The sequence below is a fragment of the Lissotriton helveticus genome, chromosome 5_1 (genome assembly GCF_964261635.1).
Source record: "Lissotriton helveticus chromosome 5_1, aLisHel1.1, whole genome shotgun sequence".
Taxonomy (NCBI): domain Eukaryota; kingdom Metazoa; phylum Chordata; class Amphibia; order Caudata; family Salamandridae; genus Lissotriton; species Lissotriton helveticus.
In genome coordinates this window covers 277,341,473-277,363,568 of record NC_136065.1, presented here as the reverse complement: position 1 = coordinate 277,363,568, position 22,096 = coordinate 277,341,473, and the positions used below count along the sequence as shown (strand labels likewise).

At 44.4% G+C, this 22,096-nt stretch overlaps 1 protein-coding gene across 3 annotated transcripts in view; it reads right to left on the bottom strand.

The window, feature by feature from the left end:
• Positions 1–4,337: 4,337 nt before the first annotated feature.
• MTHFR (methylenetetrahydrofolate reductase) overlaps positions 4,338–22,096 on the bottom strand; it is a 79,640-nt gene continuing 61,881 nt past the window's right edge. For all 3 annotated transcript variants that reach the window (XM_078642211.1, XM_078642210.1, XM_078642209.1), the window contains exons 4-12: positions 21,498–21,608; positions 21,179–21,372; positions 20,523–20,773; positions 20,050–20,184; positions 15,750–15,930; positions 14,992–15,174; positions 14,482–14,583; positions 14,117–14,236; positions 4,338–5,978 (exon numbers count right to left, since the gene is read on the bottom strand). In XM_078642211.1, the coding sequence (XP_078498337.1) occupies positions 5,784–5,978; positions 14,117–14,236; positions 14,482–14,583; positions 14,992–15,174; positions 15,750–15,930; positions 20,050–20,184; positions 20,523–20,773; positions 21,179–21,372; positions 21,498–21,608 (1,472 nt within the window). In that variant the 3' untranslated portion in view covers positions 4,338–5,783. The remainder of the gene's footprint in view (positions 5,979–14,116; positions 14,237–14,481; positions 14,584–14,991; positions 15,175–15,749; positions 15,931–20,049; positions 20,185–20,522; positions 20,774–21,178; positions 21,373–21,497; positions 21,609–22,096) is intronic.

Sequence of the window (22,096 nt, the reverse complement as noted above, 5' to 3'; positions counted from 1 at the left end):
ATTCTGGGCTCCTTTTGTTCATTATTTTGGCTCATTTTGAGTATGTATGTCTCTTTACAGTGATCACAGCCAATGTATGCTTTGGGGAGATTGTTAATGCACACATTTAACCTAAATAAGAGCATAATGCTGGGGTTACTCCTAGTACTTTTTCAAAATGTTATGTTTTCTTTTTCATAGACATCTATATTGGTTATTGCCACTTGGGCCACATTCGTTGACCTATCCTGTGCTGACATACTACTGTGCCTTTCCTATTGGTCTTTGAGGATTGTCAATTGCTTGCTTTCAGTTTCTCACATTTCTGTGCTGCTCTAGGTTCGCCAGAAGATGTTGCACCACACCTGGACGACATGTGCTGAAGACCCAGGTTTCTAAACGTTTACTTAAGACACAGCTCTCATGCTTTGACAGACCCGCCAAGCCTAAAAGGACCTGCATGAAGAAAGGACGAACCCCTGGAAAATGGGGCTTTTCGGCCCCCTGCATTGCCTAACGAGGAACATCTACCCTATTCCAAAGCAAGATCAAATTGTACAGACACACCTCCGGTGTTAGACCCCGCCCAGGTCTGCAGAAGGTTGCTGTGTGACATGGGATGGCAATGTGTAAGGTGGCACGCCTGGAGTGAGACAAGCAGACACGTGAAGCTGAATGAAATCTGGCGCATTCGGAGTGGTATGGCCACAGGCAGCAGACATGTGAACCTGTACTAGTGGTCCATGTTGCTTCCATTTTGGCAGGGGCTGTGTTCGGGCACAGGCTCCCACTGTAGGGTGGTGGAGACGTTCTGGTGCTGTGAACCCTCTTTTGGTGCCCGTGGGAATGATTGTGAGGTTTGCTTGCCATGTGGATTGGTGGAGTGGTGCCGTATGCCGGAGGACTTTTTTTTTCGTTTTCTCTTCGGTCTCGGAAATTCGGAGAGGTTCTGTCGTGGGGCACTGCCACTGCTGGTCATTCAGTGTGGTCTGTGGATGGAGGGGTCCACTGTTGGCACATTTGCTGTTGGCGGTGCAGGAATGTCTTGATTTTTATGGGGGGTGGACGGATCAATACTATGGAGTCTGTTTTGTTGTGAGTGTCAACAGCTCATTGGAGGATCGGGTCTTGGTTTGTGTTTTTGACCTCCCATGCTTCTCTGCATCCCTTGCATCGTTTGCCAACATCCTCATGTGTGTGATACTGTTGTGGACATGGACACTCACAATGTCATTCAAGCAGATTGTTTGGATACCTCAACCAATTCTGGTCTCACATCTAAACTAAGGACATGGTCCCTTTAGAGTATGCAACTTTAAAATCCATTCTTTTATCTTTTAAATAAGGATCTCCGCTGGATCCCCTTCCGCCTAGTATGCTTAGGCATTTGGATTCAAGGGGGCTCATTTATGAGCGCTTGCGTCACTTTTACGCCGCCGGTGCATCACTTTTTGTGACACACCAGCGGAGTAAAAAATGTGCCTTGTTGCACCATATTTACAAAGTGACGCATCTAGGTAGATACGTCACTTTGTAAACCCCTGCGCCACATTATACCTGCCCCAGGTATAATGTATGCAAGGGGGGCGTTTTGACGCAAGAAAGAGTCATAGAAGTGACGCAGTGAAATCTATAAGATTTCACTGCGCCATTTCTTGGACGCTAATGCGTCAAAATCTTACGCCTGCCTCATGGCAGGCGTAAGACTAACGCAGGCACTAACAACATGGGACTTGCCCATGTGAAAGTACACATTGCTGGAGTTGCGTCACTTTTGTGACACACGCCAGCAATGCGTCACTTTTGCGCCTACAGATACGTCAGAAATACTGATGTATCTGTAACTCCTTGCGACATGATGGTTCATACTGTAAATATGACGCATCGTTAGTGTTGCAAGGAGGGCGCACTGAGAAGTGACGCATCGCTGTTTTCACGCAGCGATGCGTCACTTTTCATAAATGAGGCCCAAGGTTCTTACTTATAATAATGGATCTTCTTAATTTCATTCTATGGGAGGGGTTTGTCCCTTAGTATTGGAAATATGCAATGGTCCTTCCACTTTTGAAGAATGCTAATTTAGACCCATCCAATTTGTTGAATTTTTGCCCAATTTCTCTGCTTCGTATCTGCTCCAAAATTCTAGAGAAAAATTTAAATGCTACTTCGCTTCAACTTATCAGTCACAAGTGGGATGAGATTGCAGGATAAATGGTGTGGTCAGATATTTGGCACTCGTTTCACAAACAGGAACAATAGGAAGAAATAGTTATAGGAATATGTTAGACTAATTTTCAGATTTGTTACCTTTGCCTCAAATTGTAAAGCGCTCTGATATCCTTTGTGATCAAGTTTGCGCTATATAATACTTTATAAATAAAAATAAAAAAATAAGTATGATGATCACACATCATGGCATGAGAGTTCCAACCGCTATGTGCCTGATGTGTACAGGCCGAAATGTCTGAATGTAACTGGGTACACCAGGCCGCCCAGATGTGCTTAGTGTGTACATGGCATGAGGTTTGGTGGCTCCAGTGCTCACTCTCATGTTCCTAGTGTACTCATGAGTCATGATCCAAATGTTGATTGGTACACTAGCTCTTAGTGACAGCCAATGAAGAGAAAGGAAAACGACAGCAGAATATATTGGAATAGCTAGAAGAGGTGTTCCAGCCTTCCAAAGCTCTTGGGATTACACTCCAGTCCACCCAGAGACAAGTCTGCACATCGACCTAAAGAACATTTGTATGATATGTGTGAATCCTATTAGAGCAAACCTGCCAATCACTATAAAGTTTGTCCTTGAAACTGCTAAGTTAGCCAATTGGTTAACAAACCCTTTGCGGAGATCTTGGGTGAATCCTGCAGATCAGCATCTTAAGAGGATTCGCCATCTCAACTAAAGCCTAAGGACATATTTTAGAGAATTTCACTGCTGCTAACTTGACCAAATCAAACATTTATTTTTTCCTTTCCCTTGAATTTATTCTCATGTTTCTCTCAACATAGTTACCCTCGTTCTGCAACGTGTGCAAAGCAAGACCCAACACGTCCCCACATTTAATGGTTTTAATTATTTTTCCGTTTTTTTTCTTCAGTTGTCAGTGCCAGAGCCCCAAATGTTTTAAGTCCCTATTGTAACCTCTCCAGAGCTTGAAGTGCTCTGTAGGAAATAGTACTACATGTATAATCTAAAGTCTTAAATGGGCCATGTAAGAGGCCATGTGCATCTTTTTGTTTTGTGCGCTTGTACAATGGATGCAGGGTTGCCCTTTTACACGAGTCATATCGCTATTTTGCCAATTTTTTTTAAAACAAATAAAAAATAAGTGCAGGGGGCGAAAGCTGGGTTTTCCTGAAAGACAGCCTACTGTTGATTTCACCTCATGTCTCTTTCTTCATCCACCTTCAACTTGAAACAGAAAGTAACATATTTATAAAGCATGGCCTTTATCCTAACGGTGCTTGGAACCAATGACAATACAACCATCTATTCAAGAGAAACATGGATGAGCCTCGGCGATGCCACAGTGTCCTAAATCCTTCACTGTTTCCCCACAGTAAGGCTCGGTGATCTCCCAACCTCGTGGCTGTCATATTTATCGTAGAGAATGCTGTGTCAATACCTAATTAAAGCGGGATGCGAAAATCACGGTTTCCTGAGTGCGTCTCATCCGGATGGGTAACCTGGAGCTGGTATGTGTATGTAGCCACTCTGCTACAGACTGCACCACCCCTGGAGGGGGCCAGGAGGTTGGGAAATCACCGAGCCTTACTGTGGGGAAACAGTGAAGGATTTAGGACACCGTGGCCTCGCCGAAGGTTCATCCAGAGCTGTTTGAATTTTGGACAGTAATTGTGCAACCCATCAGAGGAGTGATATTGATTTTGACACTACATCACCCAGAATGCCCTGTCTCATTCGAGCAGCCAATTAAGGGCGGGCAATATATTTAAATTGGGAGAATGTGTCCAGCACGAACCAATTTCCGCCAGCCTCTGAAGAAGTGAAAACGAAACGCGTCAGGCTAAGGCTAAGATGAAGTAGCTGTCATATTTATCGGAGAGAATGCTGTGTCCATACCTAATTAAGGAAGGGGGGGGAGAGGAGAGATAGAGAAGAGAGAGAGGCCACACAATCCAGTGACAACATTTGTTCTTACCAAGAGAAAGTTGTCACTGGATTGTGTGGATATAATAGGGGTGACGACCCTGCTGTGTTTCTCGCCGTACAAAGTGTCTCGGGCTAAAGCCGATTCTTGGGTGGAATATATATATATATATATATATATATATATATATATATATATATATATATATATATATATATTAGTATACACACACACATATATACACCCTCCTCCTGTTCGAAAAGGCTCCCTTGAGCTACTGAGCTGACGAGCTTCTGTTGATGCATCTGCGTCCAGTGATGGTACAGAGACCTGAGAAGATATTGGGTAGCATTTCCATCACCCCCTTAAACGACTTGTTGCTCTCTAGTGATGAAGGAATGAATCCAGAAACACTTGTCTAAAGGTACACAGCAAAGGCTGCACCAACAAGGGTGAAAAATTAAAGACTGCTATGGAAGAAAGTGTTATCATGCACTGCATTTTCTGTGATGCATGGGGGCACATTGAGTGCTGGGACGTGAAAGAGTGTGCTCCCACCCTCCTCCTACATGAAGATTAAATGCCAAAATCCTGCCTGCGTTGCCAGATGCAGGTAAAGGAACTGATAAAGAAAATGTGTGAGGTTCGTGTCTAGTGAATACAAATCACACTAGGGTATCTTCCTAAAAGCACAATGCCCCAGCCAAACTCACTATCATAGATGTGTTTCTCCACAGCACTTGTTACCGCCAATCACCCACTGCCTAAGTTGGTCTCCTGTGTTGACCTGGGCTTGAGTTGAGAATCAATTTTCAGCTAGAAGGGACATGAATGAATGAATGAACGAACAGCTGAGCTACATTTGTAGTGTTTGGTGGGAGCATGCCTGCATGTAAGAGTCCAATGGGTGCCTTCCAAGGCTGTAGAACAAGGTGTAATGAACATCATTAATAAAGTGCTAGATCCTTGCTGAAGACAGAAGGGTGATGGGGAGAGCTGCTGGGTTTGATGAAAAGCAAACATCTAGATTTATACTTCTGTGTCAGTTAATTTAATCTTTTCTCTCCCGTTTAAAATAAAATAAAAAAACAGCTTATAGGTAAAAATTACTGTTGGGGGTACACAGCGGTTGTATACCAAGAAATCTTCGATGTGTGCTCCAGGCCGAGCATCTCTCCTTATGATGGGAAATGTGAAGTGCTGCAAGAATTGCTGGTGCTGCTCGGTCCAGTGTTTAGAAACACTCTCCCAGACCCCAAGTGCTATCTCACCCTTTCTTCTGTTTAAAAAAGGCTTCCCTTATACAGATGCCCATAGGGCCAGTTTAGCTGCAATGAAGGGCCCATGACCTCCACCTGGACATTCTGGACGTGAAAGGGGTAGTCCAGTATGTCCCTCAGTCCGGGGTGGTCAATAGTGTTCAGCAGAGCGCTCAGTGCATCCAAGCTCTGCCCACAGCTATACACACAGATATGCCCACCCCAGGATGTTCTCCTAGGCAACCATGCACACCATCCTGTATGTCCTCCTGGGCAGCGATCTACGACCGCCTATTCATGCCCTCCTGGGCAGGGTTTGGAGAAGGCTCTCAAGTCATTGCCTGATGCAGAGAAGCTGTGCTCGCCCTTGCTTATCTGTCTCCATCCAGGGGGTGAGGTAGCGGCCTCTGTGAGGCGGTGCCGATCCACGCTACTCGGAAGGAGAATTCAGCTCCTCAAACATGTCATCGATCACTTGCCAGAGGCAGTTCTCAAGAGGGAACTCGTTGTCCACCAGATTGACCAAGTAATAGTTGTCGTGAATGTACTGGATGATCATGCGGGATGGAGACTCCTCCTCGTAGAGCTTAGCCCACTGCTCTGTCCACAGTGCGAATGCTTCATCCTGTGGGGAATAGGCAACAGAAATGGTCAAATTCTAAAGAAGGAGAAGATCACCACTAGAAGTGGGAGGGCACAAATGAATAGGGAGATGGTCACAAAGCTCAGGGAGAAGGTACAGCAGAACAGGGAGCAGGTCACAATCCACAGGGAAATTGTGCAGGATTTGAGTGAGGGCAACACTTAGCATAGAGAGGGTATATAAGTAAAAAGAGTTGGCCACACCCTTCAGGGGAGAATTTACAGAAGACCAAGGAGAGTCACAACTTGTAGAAGGAGCGGTACAACAACCCAGTAGGAGGGTCATAGCTAGCAGTGAGAGTCAAGACCAACAGAGAAGGTGCAGGAGAATAGGGGAGTTCCAATCTGCAGGGTGTGAGTGCAGGAACCAAGAGACAGCCTAAACTAGCAGTCAGAGGGTTCAGAAAGAAGGTGCAGGAGAATGTCAAACAGCAGGGAGAAGGTGCAGAAACCCAGAGAGGGTGCCTCAACTTGCAGAAGATCCTGCAGGGAAAGACGGAGAGTCTCACAGGCAGCAGGAAGAGTTTCAGCTTTCAGGAAGCAGGCATAGGTGAACAACAAGAGGTTCTAGTTCAGCAGAAGGTGCAGGAGAAGAGGGTGGAAGGTCTCAGCCAGCAGACTGAAGGTACAGGAGAAAAGTGAGGGTGCCACAACATGAAGGAAGAGGGTGCAAAGTACATAAGGGACACAGTGTGCACGGACAGTGTACAGGAGAGGAGAGAGTGTCACAGTAAATGTGCTGGAGAACTGGGATATAGCTACAATCTGTAGGAAGAGGAAACAAAAGAATACAGAGAGGATTACAATGTGCAGGATGAAGGGTAAGAAGAACAGGGAGAATTGCTGCATGTTGGAAGAGGATGCAGAAAAAGAGAAGAAAGAAGTAGGAGGGGATAAAGAGGAATAGCATGAAAGAGTACCAAGGGAAAAAGAGGAAGCACATTTTTGGATGGAGGAATATGGAAAAAGAAAAAGATTGAAGGGATGTCAGGCAAAGTATGAAAAATACACAGTTTTGTAGAGGGAGGGAGAAATGTTGAGAGTGTACAACTTATTCGAGCGGACAGTGCAGCGGAAGAAAGGGTAGATTAGAGGTGGTGGAGAGGGGAGTTAATTTCAGGCAGGCCAGAAACAGCCCAAAACCTTGGGAGAACAGACAACAGCCCTCATTACAAGTTTCATAACATGGTGAGGTATTTGCCACCAATGGTAAGTACAATTTTCTCAGGTGGGGATTAATCAAATATGATAACTACCTTCTATTTCTAGTTTCCAGAGCAAGAATGAGGGATAATAACATGCATGACTGGTTTTTAACACACTGAATTGTGAAGAAATTTGCATTTGGTCTGGCATTTTGCCCCAATAAATTATGGCAAGTTTGTCCTGCTGGAATATAACAATGTAAAACTCCCATGGTGCAATAGTTAAAACAATTCAGAACTGCGACATATAAGCACACTACTGCTTGTCATGAGGGACAAGGAGGGAGATGGAGGCAGAATGCGCACAATGGTATTTTTAAGACTTTGGGAGTTCAAAAAGCTATGTGGCCGAGAACATCTGAGAAGGAGGAGAAAGAAGGCATGTAAAGCATGTAGAGGTTTAATTCTCAAGAAGGCCAAACATTTTCATTATTCTGGGCACAATTACACTATTTTCAGAAATTGCAGTTCACAGAAGCCAAGGTACTATTGGACAACAAATAAGGGAGCAGTACAGCTTGAATAATCTTCTTAACTCATGCAGGAGGCATCTCTATGAACTGTCAGTCCCACAAACTCCAGAGACGGATCCACTGCTGGACGATCACTCTACTGCAAGAGTCCTATAATACTCTAGAAGAGTCTCCCCACTAGAGAACCTTACTTCTCTGGTTCCCATGGTCCTAAGGGAGTATCCAACTGGAGCATCTTACCTTACAGGTTCTCAGGCGCTCTAGATGAGTAGGCAAGCTAGCTTAAGGGGTTCTATGCAGCTCTAGACTAGAAGAGTTGTACCACTGGAGCATCTTACCTTGCAGATTCTCAGGGGCTCTAGATGAGTAGGCCAGCTAGATTAAAGGGTTCTTACTTTTACAAGTTCCCAGGAGCTTTACAAGTGTAAGCCCGCTATATCAACTTTCTAGAGGGTAGGTCTTGGGAGATCTCAATAGATGGAGTAGCACCTCTGGGGAGCCTTACCTCACAGGTTTCCAGGAGCAGCCGAGGAGTAACATGGCTGGATCACTCGCCCTCCCACCTGAGGTGAAAGCTCAACAAAAACTGGATAATATCCTTGCTTGCAGGATCAATCCCAGGATCACATGGAGAATGGCAAAGCTGCAACCTCCTCAACTTACAGGTTACTCTAAGCCAGAGGTCTTCAATCATTTCCAGGCCTCACTTCTGTCTAGAATTTAAAACATGCTCTTCCTTTTGAAAACCGGGACGCAGTCGTTAAAATGCTGCAGCCGAAGTTAATTGTCTCCTGTGCTGTGAAACGAAGAGGCTGGGCTGGGCCTGAAACAATCCTTCGTGCCAGGGTGCCTGCTTACTTGAATGAAATGAAAAATGTGTGTTTTGAGGTAATCTGCAAATGTAAATGGTGCTTGGGAGCGATTCTGGCTTTAATTGCTTTGTGAAGGCAAAGATTTTTTTTGTGGTAGTAAGAAGACTTAACAACTGGGCTGTGAAGTGAATGCTTTTAATTACTTAGTTCTTCTGAGGGGGTGTTAAAGGGACAGTTATGCAACAAACAAAGAAAATGCATTACTTTTTTTCTGGTATTACTAAAATCTACACTTTGAAGCTCCATTATATCCTAAAACTATTTGTACAGTTTGTAGCAGTCTACCTTATAATGTGTGTAATACAAGAATAAAATAATGACTTACACTTTCAATGTGCTTTTTGTCACGGGCTGTGACATCGTAACACTAAAAATCCACAAGTCACTATTCCCCACTGCACCAACCAAATTTAGGGGCAGATTTACAAGGAACTGACGCACCTGCATAGGTGCGTCAGTTTCTTTTTTGCAAGCGGCAAAATGTCCTTGCGCCACCATGGATGTGTTATATTTACAATACAGTGCTCCATGGCACAAGGATTAACAGATGCGTCCGAAATACTGACGCATCTGTTGGCACTAAAGTGATGCATCGCTGGAATTGCTCATGAAAGTGACGCAACTCCAGCAACGTGCCACAACAGATAGGTGAGTCTCACACAAAAAGCCCTGCATCATTCCTTACGCCTGGTCTGAGCAGGCGTAGGGATTTTGAAGCAGTGAAGACGTAGAGCAGAGGTCTTCAAACCTTTTGCTCTCAGCACCCCCAAATAAAACATTTTTAGGCCAGGGCCCCCTTCCAAACCTTTATGACAAGGATTGGGGGCGGGACAGGGTTGAGCACAGGGGGCGGGGCTTATGAGATCATTTCTGGGAGATGTTTTCTATGTCATATATTCCACAATAATGTAAGACTTACAAAATAGCAAATTCATGAAGCAAAAACATGAATTAACCAAGAAAAGCTCTGCTCCCCATAATTTGGTTTCTGTGAGCCTATCACACTCCTCAGATCAATGCAACTGCACTTGTTATAGTAATGATAACCATGGCCCTGAGCAGCAAGAAAAATACTCCAATTACATTACCCAAGGTGAGATTTTGCAAGACTTAGAAAAATTAAGTGATTCACCAAGAATCACAGGATTATGAGCAAAATCTGGGACTTGAACCTAGTTCCAAATTCAGCATCTCTCATAATAAGGCCACATTTCCTCCCCCAGAAAAGCATGAGCTCCCATGTGTTGCCCCCCTTTTTGCAGCAAAGGTTCCTGTGGTCCTAAAGCTACCAAGGAAAATTAGCCCACATACCCTTTTTTATTCTACAAAGACATGACTGTAATACAGTGGGCCCCTTAGACCAGCGGACCCCGGTGCTGCTGCCCTTATTTCACCAGTGATCAGTACGGCCTTGCCAAGTGGGATGTTCCTCTGTCTTTCGTTAAAAACATGAACTCTCATTTTGTCCCATCCTAGTCACTGTCTTCTCTCTGATGCCCTCAGAAAGGTGTCATCTCTCCTACAATTTTGCTACCCTTAGATCATTACTCAGAGGCCCAAAGCAACTTTGCCAAAGCAAGTGGCCACTGGACTCTACTGTAATAATAATCTAACAGTAAGAATAGTCAAACAAACATGGGGTTTAGCTGGCCCTTTATACCACTGGGACCTGGTGCCCACAGCACCCGCTGTACTAATCGTATCTACAAATCTGCATTATATAAAAATGTGTCATATTGTGTGTGTGTATATATGTACAATATCATAGTCCAAAACGACATTGATTAGAAATACTGTGCACATCATTCAATTACTGACATGATACTTGTTATCCTGACAGTTATGGTATCAAAAAAGACCTGCATCATACATCAGGACATGGAAAATGCATTCGCGTGCTTATAATGAGAACACCGAAATCCCCATTTCACTATTAGATCACACGATCTCAACATAAACACAGAGTAAGCAGCGCACTGGTGCTCCTATTAGTTATATGGCCATTGAGTACCCCCGCACAGAGGCACCAGCGCTTCAATTATTGGTAATATGGGAATTTAGTAGTTCACCACAAGGCTTGCTTTGGCCATGGAATTTGGGTTTGTTTCATCTTGGTCTCAAAGAGATTGTGAACTCGTTAATTTCTCCCGCTCTGTGAGGAGCATAGTGCAAAAACAGTGGGACCGCTTGGGTCCAATCCCAATCCAGGTGAACAGAGCAGAGATCGTGCAATCGGCTGCATAAGGCGCTGCACAATACAGTGAAGACTGCTTGTGTTGCATCTCATAGAATCAGCTTTAATGAATGCTTCAGCTGTAATGAATGTACCACTATCACCCTCTGGGCCCATACCACTCCCGGTACCTTGGAGATGAGATTGGCAGTGTTTATCAGGGACTCTGGGGCTCAGCTGCATTATTGTAATGCAGCCTTAGGAGGTTGCAGGACAGCAGTGGAGATAGCTCTGCCCCTCCTTTACAGTACCTACAAGGTGGGTCTCCTTCAGAAGCACAACTAGGGGCACATTTCGGGGGGAGCTAAGAAAATATTCGGGGGCAGGGGACTAATTCTTCCAGCTGTAAGCAGAGTGGAGATACAGGGGATCTACAAAGGGGTGAAAAAACAACGAAGCCTCATTAACAAGCTAATGGTATTTTAAAGACCTATGAAGTACTGGGGTGGGGCTGTGTGTGTGCCTGGGAAGCTGTCTCACACGACGGGGGAAGGGGGAGGCGGCTGAAGCCCTTTGAGCTCACATACCAGTATTGTGTGTGCAGGAGTGCAAGCTCTTCCAGCGCTCGTCAAGATCGGCCCACACACTTCGACATAGAGCACGTTCTTAACAAGGTAGCTTCGTTTAGGAGCTGCCTTGCAAGGGGGGTTCTTTAGCGGCTGGCAGCAATGTCGCACACAGAGGGATGGTACCTCTGAGTGGCACTCAACTCTAGGACTGTTGCACATTGTGCCTCCCCGGCCTGGGGGGCACACTGAAGGACACACACACTGCCACTCTGTTTATACGGGGGGACACTCTGTTGTGCTAACTTGAAACCAGGTTCTCCCCAGCAAATCGTGACACACACTACGTGACAAATAACTAGTTGAAAATGCATTTGCGCCCCCCTCGGAATGCAGCCACGGACCCCCAGGGGGGCGCCCCCCTCAGTTTGAATACCACCGGCATAGAGTGACGCAGTGAAATGTTGTAAATTTGTTTTTTTTAAATATTTATTTGGAGAGAGTATACAAAGTAAAAAAAAATACATTCATGAGCAAATTTACATATAAATATAGCTCACATCTGATTATGCAAGAGCTTGTTGTTCAATATTTCATAGATATTTACAATACAAATAAAAAGAGGGAAAGAACGATAGAGATCATTAATCACAGATCAATTCTTTTCTGTTACATGATCTAAAAACCGGGAGTCATCCTATCTGAAATGTTGTAAATTTCACTGCGTTAGTTCTACATGGCTTTTTGCGTGTGAATGCCTAGCCTGCATACATTATACCCGGTGCACGTATAATGTGAAGCAGGGCTTTACAACATGACACATCTCCCTAGATACGTCAACATTGTAAAGTGGCCAAATTCTTTGCGCCGCCGTTGCGTCAAAAAAAGTGACGCAATGGCGGCGCAAGGAGGCACACAGGGCTTGTAAATGTGCCCCAAAATTCTATGGCTCTCCGATTACACACAGACCTCTGCAGTGCATTAACTAATAGAGGGTTCCTAATGTACTACAGTGCATTTACTACTGAGTAACAACTTTTTAAAATGTATTTTTCATTTAAGCTACCCATTATTTTATATGTAGCTACCAGATGGTGAAAGACCTAAAAACGAGTAAAATATTTTGGGGCTGATTTATGAGAGGCTTGAGCCGCCAGAGCGCCCTTTTTGTTTAAGCTCGGGCAGCACAAGCGTCGCAATCGTATCTATGAGGCGACGCAAAGTCACCCTGCATTGCTATAAGTGCCCTCATACATATGGAGTAAGACAAAGCAGCGCAAGTCGCTGCCTTGCCTTAGAGTTCCAGGGGCATTGCGGTTGATGTTCCCACGCAACACCCATGGATTTTGACGCTCCCCCAGATTTACCAAACCATCTAAATCTGGGGCAGCGCCAAAGCATTATGTCTCACGACAGCAGGTGTAATGGGAAGAAATGTTTTCATGTCTCCTCGTATTATTTCCTCTTTCCATGTGTTCTGCATTCTGCAACTCACATAAAAAGAGAAAACTCCTCTCAGGGCACCTTTCTGCACAAAAACAATCCTGCCTACATTGGCACAAGGCAGCAATTTGTGCGCCAACGCAGTGGGAAAAGATTGGAATGCGTCATATTTCATAAATAAGGTGCATTGTTGCCCTTTCACATTGGCATAGGGCAACACTGCAAGAAGACTTGCGGCGCTGCCCTACGCCAATTCCTCATACATGAGGCCCTTTGTTTTTAGCTACACCTCTGACCACGCCCTCACTGTCACTGATCTTCCATTTGATAAACACTGTTTAATATTATTTCCCCACTGCAAAAAATGATTTGCTGTGGGAATTGGGGGCTTTTATGGCTTTCGATAGTTGTCAATGTAGAGGAGTTCCACGTTCTAGACATTTTTGTCAAGAGGGGGTAGTTACGCCTAAAACATTTTGACAGGGGGGGGTCTCCGCATCAAAAAGTTTGAAGACCTCTGCTCTAAGGTATAGAAGAGCTCAGCTGGAGAATTTCTATCCCTCACAAGTCCTAAGATATTTCTATCCCTCACAAGTCCTAAGATCTTTTGAAGAGCTACACAGTTTAAGTCTTTCCTACCAGGCAAGCACTAGGATTTCTTGTAGAGATGCACAGCTGCATGAACTCATTACCTTACAGGCTTCTGGATGGAGCCCGGCTGATAGCTTTTCACCCCTGATATGTCTTGGAATTATTTGCAGAGCTACACAGCTTCACGGGCACCTACTTCATAGTTCCTGGGAGCTAGAAGAGACGGACAGATGGAAGATCGCCTTACCTCACAGGTTCTGTGCACTCCAGGAAGGTCTGTGCCACTGGAGTATGTTACCACAAAGATTGCCTCGAGTACAGTGGAGCTGCACCACTTGAAAACCTGATCATGGAGGGTGGCATTAGCGTAGAGGAAAGACATAGCTACGTGATCTACCTCACTCACAGACCCAGTGAGCCCTCCAAGAGCTGGGTAGCCTGATGTTCTCTTAGCTCCACAGTTCCTTGGGAGACCTGGAGTAACCCAACTACATGATCCTCCTTCACAAAGGTCCAGGCCTCTTAAAGGTGTTAAGTCTACTACCTTACAGACTCTGGGAGCTCTACATTACCCCAGCTGCAGGGTTTTCCTATCTCTCAGTTCCTGCGATCTCCTGAAGCGGTTAGGCGTCCCACCGCAGCTGCACGATGTTCATACATCATATGTCATGGAATTTCCTAAAGCTGTTGCATCCCCCATCTCATACTTTCTGGAAGCACGAGAGTCCCAGCTGCATGATCTTCCTACATCACAGGTCTTGGGCATTTAAGAGCAGCACAGTTTGAGGATCTGCTTACCTTCCAATACATGAAGCTGACAGGATCCACCACTGTGGGCTGGATGATCTCTCGGCCAGGGAAAATGCCCCAGGTTACGGCATTGGGCTGAAGCTCGGCTGCATTGGTGATGTTCTTTCCCTGAGGGTAAGACAGTGAGCGAATTCAATAAAGAAACACTGAAGGTGTTCAATTCACGGCAAAAATAATAGTTCGCTGACTAGTTCATTTCACCTCATGCCTAACACTAACAATAATTACAAAATGAAGAAGCAGTAAGTACAAAGTGCCACAAAGTGCATCTCTGGGAAAAGAATGCCCTGACTTATGGACCCTACCAGTAGACAGCAATCCCATGCAAAGCACTGGTTTCTATGTCTTCATACCTGCACGTTGACAATGTGGTAATTTACACGTGGCTCATACTTCTTTAGCACTTTGAGCAGGGCTGACACATTCTCACTGGATGTGAAGAATTCTAGATACGCCTGGGGGAAAGTGGATGGAAGAAACAGAATATTAAGATGTCACTTCATTCAAGACAGAGGTGAGGGACTCACAGCAGATAAATGCAGGAGGAAGAGAGAAAGCAGGAGAACAAGAATAGGGCATGGGGTAGTATATGGGTAAATGCTAGAAAGAACAAGAAGGCACACGTGTAGGAGATGAACATCGGTACAGAGCAGGGACACAGAAGGGCCCACAATGAATACTGCATGAGGTACAGACTTGTAGCACCGAGCTGGTAGGAGGAATGCAGATGGGTATAAGTGTCAGGAGACAGGAAGGACAAGGAAGGGACAACTACAGGTGATATTAGTCAGAATGAGACAGATACAAGAGCAGTGGAGCTAAAAGGGTCCAAGATGGATTAAAAGTGGGACTTCTTCACATACCTTTTGAAAAACATAGCCACCACTAGGCCCCCAGCCCACCACAGGATCAGAGGAAGGTCTGGTATTCATGTTGGGCTGGGAATTGATGGTTAGAATTCCCCTTCTGTTCACTTTCTGCAGCTCTTCTTTCATTAGGTTTGTCTCGGGAGCTAGAGGGTCATCGTTCCAAGGAAGGCATGTTACCTGAAGAAACAGAAGAGTTCTGAATAAAGGTAGGATGCTTGGCTACAAAAGGATGCTACAAGACATGACGGTGCAACCTTTGGATGGTGCAGATGTAAAGGAGCAGGTTTGCTTGGGTGTGATGAGGAAGGACAGTGAGTGCAGGTGCAACAGGGTAGATTGGTGCTGGCACAACGCAGTAAGATGAAGCACAACCTCATAGGCAGGATGGCGCAGGACAGCAGAACAGCATGGGCAAAATGGAGCAAAGTAATGTGGAAACAAATGCACAACACACAAACATGGCAGGAGAAAGAGGGTTCAATAGAACAGGCAGGACAAATCTAGCAGCACCAGTAAAGTTCCTGCATATGGGCAGTTGTGCATTCCTGAATGCCAATGTGGACAAGCTTTGTTTCACATTGACAAGTCTCCCATAAATCCTTATTATACCTCCACACATGTCCTGCTGAGTTCCAGATTCTCCACTTATGCTCCTCTGAATGGCCCAGAATGGTGACCATATTTCACTTCTCTTTGAGTTCTGCCTCCCTCTGAAATACACAGAAACTCTGCGCACACACACTAGGACTAACCTTATGTCCGCTGCGGTTTGGTTCACCAGAAATATAGCTTGTAAACACCTCATACACGCTTTCTTCGCTCATCAACTCTTCACCCCACATCTTCAGGAGCTCTTCCCGGGCAGATTTGCTCTTTAGATAGAACAGGTAATAATCTCTCAATTCTCCAAAGGCTGGTGAAGATGAGTTACCCCTGATGGAGAGAAAAAATGGCAACGTCTATACAAGGCTAATAGGATAACTTGATAAATCTGTGTTTGGTTAGGTCCAATTGGGTAGCAAGAATTTGCCATTTTCAACAAAATGGAAGTTATGGAATAACAATGCCTCATGTATCGGATGGAGGCAAATCTAGGCTTGTGGAATTAAGAGGCTTTAGGAGCAATACGAGCAAATGGGCAGTAAGGGTCATTCAAAGATATGGTGATCCTGACATTTCATGTTCTGCGTGAAGTTGTAACTTGAGTGCAAATTGTAAATTACAACTTTACTAAGCTAGGGTATAAGTGAATGTCAACTATGAACTCCAGGGCTATTTACATTATCCTGGAACCATGAGCAATATCTGGGTCATACATTGACGAGTACACGTAATAGCTATAGATTGACTTTTGTTACACACAACATTTTGTAACTCAACACAAAAATTCTTAACAGACACTGAAGACTTATTTTCTTTAGTGCTGTCGACGCCTCCATGTTTGTGACTTCCTGAATCTATGGTGATTTAAACATAAACAGAGACAACATGAAGAGAATGAGTGGAAGCAGGTGGCAAGGATAGTTTTTCAGGCAACCTGGTAGCATGAAATCCAAGTCGAAGAGAGGTTTCCACTAAAGCACACTCCTCAAGTCATTATTGAGCAAGGCAACAAAATAGAAGGAGTATGGAATACTTCCTGAATAGAAAACACTTGCTACCTGAATAGATCTTGGTACATGTGTAATTGGACGTCTACCACACCCGATGAATCCAAGATGGCAGTCGCTGCATCCCCAGTGGGAGAGCATAGAGGTGCACCAGACGTTTGCCAACGTCATGTGGTCGACGCCAGTGGTGCTGGTAAAGGAGGAATGGGGACCCTAAGAGCATAGGTGTGGATCCAGGAGCTTGGAGTCGGGAAGAAGAACTAACCGGAAGGCCTATGTGCTATGTCACAGTGAGGAAAAGGACAAAGTCAACAGTGATGGGAACCAAGACTGTGCAGAGCCCATGAGAGGAGGCCCAGAGGTGCAGAGAACTAGATGACCGCTACCCTGCTGTCAAACCTAGCGTTCCCATGACATAGCGTTTGACGCCATGACCCTGGAGGGTCGTGGCCTGAGGAAAGTACCAGGGGTACAGTGAGCGGTTTTTAGGTGCTGGGCTGGTGAAGGGAGATTGGGGGTCTAAGAGCACGGGTTAACTAGCGAGCACCACTCCACTGGATGTACAGGCACTGCGACGGGCACAAACAGAGAGGATAACGCTAGTGGTTTTCCTGCATCCCTTTGACCCCATTCTATTATTTATTAGAGGGCCGCATTACTCCGGACACCTGGCCTTACAGAGGAAGAGAGCAAAGAAGACTGGCGAGACGCGGGAGGGACATCCCTGAGTGAGGAGGGAAAAGGAGACTGTGTCCTTACGAGTAGCCGTTTCAGGCAATAGAAATAAAGCACTGCAACATAAAAAAAACTGAGTGCTACTCTGACTAGTGGGGTTAGACCACAACATGTTAATTAAATATTTGTTTAATTCAAATCGGGTTGGTTTCCCAACCGCATCAGCTCTAAATATGCAGAAAATGTTTTTGGGAGACTTTTCAATTTTTAAAATTATGTTAAATACAACTGTTGAGTATTTTGTTTTCGCTACTGGTTAGCATCTGATATGTAAATAAATTATTCCCCAAAATGATATCTTATTACTAATCTCGTCTTTGCTTTGATATAATGGAAAAAATATGGATGGTTTGGGTGCAGTGACTTTCCAAGGACTCATCTGTTGCCTGGTAAACGTTTGCTATAGCTACCTGCAATGTTATAGCAGTAAAAGGCACAAACAAAAGATATCAGACACTCCTGTACATAACAGGAAGATGTTACGCCCCTCTCACTTTATTTGTCAGGGCGTAGAGAGGGCCTTGGAAGGCTAAAAGGTTAACAGAAACTAAACTTATGTTAGTCTGAAATTCACTGAAAAGTAGCCGGCGAACACAGCACGTTGTTAAGTTTTAACATCCTCTGTGGCTTCTTTGAGGAATTAAGATCTCTTTGCAACTCCATTCCGAGCTGGCACACAAAAATTCTCCTGTACAAATTGAGCCTAAAAGCAGAGCAGAATGAGAAGGGGGTCACTACGGCTGACCGTTTCAGTGCAGAGCTAAAGCAATTCCCCTGATTTTGTCTTGGTGGTAAGATAGTTGATAAAACTTACATTTCCCACAGGATTGTGGAGTGCATGCAATGATTACTAAAATCTCAATTGTCTTTTACTCATGGATGGTAACACCCCATGTTTGCAATGAATGGCACTGTGGCGGAGGCAGGAGATGCTGATAAATGTAACCAATGGTGAGCCTCTGCAGACAGGAGTCAAAAGAGTGGGTGTGAGAAACCCGCAGGAAAACTAACGAAACTGAAAAAGGCCGGTGGCATAAAAAAAGCAAATTGTTCTTTCGGTCTTTCTAAGAGTAAAACCGAGCTTACTTATTGATCCTAGCCAACTTTGGGAGTGAAGAGTGCAATGCAATGGTGGCAAATGTATAACACTCTGGTAAGTGTCCTGTTGTTGGTTGTATTTGAGCCAAGGATAGTTTTAACAAGCTTGCTGAAAGAATGCAGATTGTATGTCAGACTGGTAAAAACAACTTAACTGACACATTAAACAGAGGTCAAAGAGCAACATACAGACGTCTTGTATTTAAATTTCACATTCTCTCAAAGTCAATGGTATGTGAGAAAATTAGAAGTGTATATTTATCAGGTTGGGGCTTAATCAAAAGCACCCGGCGTACAGCTACATCAATATTCCTGAAATAAGCACTGTCACAGGAAAGATGCTTATTATTGGTCAGCTTTCAAGACGTGTCATTAGAAGTTACAATTGAACTTTCCTGGTACATTCTCCCTTCCAGTGAGAATTAAAAAGTCCACAAGAGATGTTTTAAGTCACTAAGAAGGAGGTCATTACTCATGCTTACAGATTTCAAATAGGAGTCGTTATTCTCTGACTGAACCGGCCACCTCATGAATTGTATCCCAGGGATTCCGCCCTCTGTTCCTTACGCCGCTGCTGTCCAGGTTGGTTAGCAATATAAAAATATCACTAATAAGAGGTGAGATTTTTAATGACTTCTTCAAGCGGTTTGTGTCCTTCTTCTCTGAAGACAGTCTGGGACTTAATAGTGTGAGCTTTGAAAGTTGATCAGTGTGAAGGTTCATGAACCGCTGTTGTCCCAGGTAAGATCCTGAATGACACTGGGTCACTACATCCACTCTTACACTTTGCAAGGCTAGACTGAATACTCCAGAACATTTTACTTATGGCGCACACCCATAAAATACCAGCACTCCAACACATTCACTTGTTTGGAAATATTAGGAAAACCTCTAAACCACATTTTGCATGTAGAATCCCCCTACAGATTTGTGCCAAGAGAAATTCATGTTTCCTTGGTGTCACGGCGATACTATTGCTCCTTCAGGCTAAAACCCATAAAACCAGAGGTTATTCGGGGTGTTAATGTTATTTACATACATTTAGAATCTCCAGATAACCCATCATTGAACCATGAAGTTTGATGTCTAATTACTAAAATAACCCATCACATTTTATCTGATTTAACTGGAGTATAAACAGGGATGCTCATTAAAATCATAAATTGTTAAGCAAGGTATAACCAGCAGAATGTTACCTTCATATTAAAAGTTTCTTGGTCATTAAAATATCGACCTGCCTGCAACCTTCTACAAAAATAACTAAATTTGCATTACTGGCCTAGAGCCATGTGGGCTGGTGCTTTAAAAAGAGAAGCCATCATATAAGGAAGTTACTCGAAAAGACACACCCAGCTGGGAACAGACTGATCCCTGGCACAAGACACGCGGCATGCGAAGGCATTTGACTCGAGGCTCTGCCAAGACAAGAGTGCGTCTTTCTGGAAAGGTACTGCAGATTACGCCTTAGAACTAGCTCAGGGTTACCTAATAACATTTTCAACCTGATTGCTCAAAATCCTTTCAAAGATTCAAGCTAGGTAACTAGATTTTAATAAACAAACACATTATGCAGACATCAGAAGGAGCTTGTGAGGAAGGGCACACCTACCAGCGTCCGTTGGGGAACTCGTCCCATTCCTGTGTGCGGTAAATATAACTCTTTGGTCTAGAGGCCCAGAAGATGGGGCGCACGTCTTCAACCCTCCTCTTAGGGTGTGCACTGACTGCCCAGGGCAGCGGCCGCCTGTGGAAGATAGAGCATTAGAAGTGGAATTTGCATATTGTCAATGTTTTGGTATTCATCATAATAGTTATTCTTTTCAATTACTTTAAATTGTTTACTTTCAATTGTTTTATTTCATTTATGTTAACAGTTAGTTTATGGTCTCTTTTAAGCTATCGGTGTATTTTTTGTTTTAAAATGTTAAAGTATTACATTAAAAAGTAGAGAAAGCTATAGGCTGGCCGCTGGAGATGGTTTGCCCACCAGGGAAGGAATATTTCAAGCAAGGCAACTCACTCTATTCTTTCCCCGTGGGCATAGACCTTGTGGACCCAACTCTGTTGCAGGTTCCTGCTCACCTTGGATCCTCCTTCCAAAGGCCGAGGCGTCGCAGAACATCCATTGTTGCCACTTCTCGGTTGAGGGTGTAAAAATGAAGTCCGTGTACGAGCCCACTATCCAGTATCTCCCGGCACATACTCACAGCTAGGTCTATCCCGTAGTTTCGAATGGCAGCATCATTGTCTTTAATTGGCTCAATCACCTCCTTGATCTCGTTGGGTACTTCAAGTTTGGAAAGTTTCACCAGCTGTCGCAGAGAGTGGTATCCCTGACCAAAAGAAGATGATTAAAATATTTGTTTTAACCTGTTTTTTAGTTTTCTCAATTTTTGATAGGCATGGGAACTTAGGTACATAGAGATTAAGGCATATGCAGAAGCTCAGACAGTGAATTTAGAGAGGAAGCCCAGATTTGAACCTGGGTGTCCTGGTTCCAAATGTAGACACCACAAGTTGTGCAATGAGATCCTTTACATAGAAAACGATTTGTCTGCCTCCATGATGGGACAATGTTGTACAATTTCTTCCATCTGACATTTTCAATTACAACGTTTCGCCGGACAACCCACCCACTTTGCACGTTTTATTCTAACCTACAACCAAGCCTCCAACCGTTCTAATTAGCTATTCAACAAGTGACTGTAACATACAGTCCCGTATTTCCTGGGACTCACTTGTATGGGGAAGATTCCAGGTAGAATGGGGCAGGTGATGCCAATAGCGCGGCAATCCATCAGGAACTTTAGGAATGTTTCAGACCTAAAGAAGAGCTGAGTGATCACAAAGTCAGCTCCGGCGTCCACCTTCTCCTTCAGGTGAAGCAGGTCCTCTTCGTAGCTTCCAGCCTCAGGGTGGCCTTTAGGGTAACCTAGAGGAACAGTGGACAAAATCCGAATGTATTAGTGAAGCATGCCCTTAGTGTAGGGCAATATTTTTCCGTCGGAGCTTCAGCTACTCACTGTGGCGTCACCGCCGCTGGAACGTTTCTCTTACCAGCAACACAGATGTCAAAGTAGTCATCAAACTCGCAGCGGATATGCTTCACAAGGTCAATGGCATAATTGAATCCCCCTTCTTCTTCCTCCCACTTCTCGCCAATGGGATCTACCAATGACAGAAAGCTCAAGAAAATTACCCATCACATCACACCACTTAACTGCTACCTCTAGTCTATCCACAGCTTCAGAGAAACACCCACTTTAAAAATCAATTGGATAAGTAAGACAAGAGTCTTTTTAATTCTTACACTATTTTAGTTCAGGGGCTTCCTAGGAGACAGAACAATACACACACCTATCACAGCCCTGATGCGTAGACAGGTTTCACTAAGCACATCTAGTGCCCTTCTACGTCTTGACAGAGCAACCTTGTAAGTGACATGGTACAGCATCTATATCATCCATTCAACTTTCAGTTCCTTAAGGCTGACATATTCCCCTAATAAGATGTATTAGTATTGGCCCGCTGATCAAACCTCTGCATAAACTAAACAATGCTCTGGTTTGTGTTGGAAAGCTCCATACCGCCTATAAAGTCGGCTCAAAATACTTGGAATTTCCAGCTGTAAGACTGATGTGGAGGGGGCATAGAAA